Below are 2500 nucleotides of genomic sequence, written 5' to 3'. Positions count from 1 at the left end.
TAGAGGCTTCTGAGAGCCCTTGGGTATCCCTTTGTAGCCCTCAGACCAAGAGAGGTTAGGGACCCCAGATCTAGATTCAAAATGTAGAGGTGAATAACGGGGAAATTAAGTGTTATGCTTCTTTTGGTGTTCTAGATCAGTGTTTCCCAACCAGGGGTACGTGTACCACTAGGGGTACGCGAGCACACCTCAGGGGGTACGTGGAGAATGGAGCATAGTCATATTGGGATAAAGGAATAGATATAGAGAGCATGGGCAAGGGGTACTTGAGCTACAACAAAAAGGCTTAGGGGGTACGCGAGTCAAAAAAGGTTGGGAAACACTGCTCTAGATTCAAGACCTAGAGGCAAAAAACCCAAAACTAAAGTCTTGGGTCTTCCTCTGGTATTCTAGACTCAGTTGAGAATGCAAAACTTTTTGACGTCATGGTTCTGCTGGTGTTCTAGATTCAGGATCTGGAGGCGGAGAACTCGAAACTAAAGAAACAGCTACAGGAACTGGAGGACCAGCTGATGAACACACACTCGTCTCCCGTAAGCCATGCAGGCAGACACACACACACACACACACACACACACACACACACACACACACACACACACACACACACACACACACACACACACACACACACACACACACACACACACACACACACACACACACACACACACACACACAGGCGACACAGGACTCCTTGCATGCTGACTGGCAGCCAATTGAGCCCACAGCACTAGAGTTTGCTTCCACTGAGCGCACTGATAGTCAGACACACACACACACACACACACACACACACACACACACACACACACACACACACACACACACACACACACACACACACACACACACACACACACACACACACACACACACACACACACACACACACACACACACACACACACACACAGGAAGTCTTTCATTCACACTCTGTCGTTCGGGTTCATTCTCTTTGTTCTGATGCTTGAGTGAATCTAGTTGAACATTTTAACAGCATGTGCGTTTGAATGGAAATCAGCGATTGAATGCCGTGTGCTTGACAAGTAGATGTAAAATAGGCCAGCCAAGCAGCATTCCTCTATCTCTGCTTTTACTCTCCTTGTCAAGTTTCTGCCTCTAACAAAAAACAGCTGTCATGTGCCGCATCTAGCGCGTGATTACATCTAACCTTTTAGTCAATCAAAAAGCTCTACTTCACTTTCGGCTCTTTTTTCTGTCTTGTTTCTTGCACTCCTCTTTCTCTCTACCCACTTTTTTTCTCCATCACTTCCTTTCCAATGCACTTTCTTTCGTCCTTTCTTTCTCTCTCTCTTACACCCCTTCCTCTCCTCCTCCTGCCACTCTCTGTCTCTCTTCTTCATTCGTTCTCTTTTTCTTCCTCTTTTTTTCTCTTTCCCTCTCTCTATTCCTCCCCCCTCTCATCTCCCCCTCTCGCTCCCTGTCTACTCTCCTCTCCCTCTCCCTTCCTTCTCCTTCTTCTCTCTCTTTCCTCTTCTCGTCTCCTACTCTCTCTCTGTACCCTTCTTCTCTCCTCCCCTCCTTTCCCCTCCACGCCTTCCTCTTCCTGCTCCCCTCTTGTCCCTCTTTCCTCTCTTCTCTTTTCTCTGTCTCTTTATCTCCCTCTCCTTCCATCTTCCCCTCCCACCTCCTCTTCTCTCCTCCTCCTCCAGCTGCTCCACCTGACCTCCAGTAACAAGGCCTTCATGCTGCAGCGTCCCTCTGCTCTCTTCTGGTGCAGCAGCAGCAGTGGCAGCATCACCACCGTTAGCGACGCTAGCGGTAGCATTAGCATCGGCAGTGTGGCTAGCAGTGGCATTGGCAGTGCGGCTAGTGCTAGCGGTAGTGACCTGGCCTCCTTCTCCTGTCTGGAGATCTCCTCTGTCACGCTAACGCCCGCCTCCTCGCCCGACTCTAGCCTATCGACGGGTCTGCTCACGCCGCCACCCTCCAAGCCAGCCCAATCAAAACCTGTCCTCGACGACCACAGCCTGCCACGCCCACGTGTAATCAACTCTGTTTTTACTACTTTGCATCTCTCCAGCTACACTATGTTCTCTTCCTTGCTTTCTGTCTTTCTCTCTCTTTCAATGCTTCTTCTTTCTTCTTACTCACTGTTCAATGTCTTATGTTCCGTCCTGTTGACCTGCTTAATTACAACTTCTTTATTCCTGCTCCCGTTATTTCTTCTTCCATATTGCTGAAAATCTGCTTTTGAAATAATATAATTGGAAAAATGTAGCCTAAAGAATTCTCAATCAAATATCAATGGGAAAACAAAACATCAACTCATTTATTAAGACAGTGTCAAAGGTTGTCTTGTTACACCATCATTTACATTACAAGATGGCCGACAACCAACACCGTAGGCCTACTGTATATTCAGGAGCAACACCCCAGCTGTTGCACATGATATATATGAACTCATAGACATACACAGAGGAGTATGTCTGTACACATTCAACACTTAATGAGTAGGATTGACACCAGGAGTCAG

The 2500-nt window shown here is 47.5% G+C and overlaps 1 protein-coding gene across 2 annotated transcripts in view; it reads left to right on the top strand.

The window, feature by feature from the left end:
* Positions 1–2500, top strand: part of gulp1b (GULP PTB domain containing engulfment adaptor 1b) — a 137249-nt gene that overhangs the window by 124046 nt on the left and 10703 nt on the right. Inside the window, exons 8-9 of one of the 2 annotated variants that reach the window (XM_063211519.1) lie at positions 447–533; positions 1677–2009. In XM_063211519.1, the coding sequence (XP_063067589.1) occupies positions 447–533; positions 1677–2009 (420 nt within the window). The remainder of the gene's footprint in view (positions 1–446; positions 534–1676; positions 2010–2500) is intronic. The other variant, XM_063211520.1, reaches the window with a different exon arrangement.

This window comes from Engraulis encrasicolus, chromosome 12, assembly GCF_034702125.1.
Source record: "Engraulis encrasicolus isolate BLACKSEA-1 chromosome 12, IST_EnEncr_1.0, whole genome shotgun sequence".
NCBI classification, from domain to species: domain Eukaryota; kingdom Metazoa; phylum Chordata; class Actinopteri; order Clupeiformes; family Engraulidae; genus Engraulis; species Engraulis encrasicolus.
Note: the sequence above shows the minus strand (reverse complement) of the source record. Positions and strands in the feature narration are given on the sequence as shown.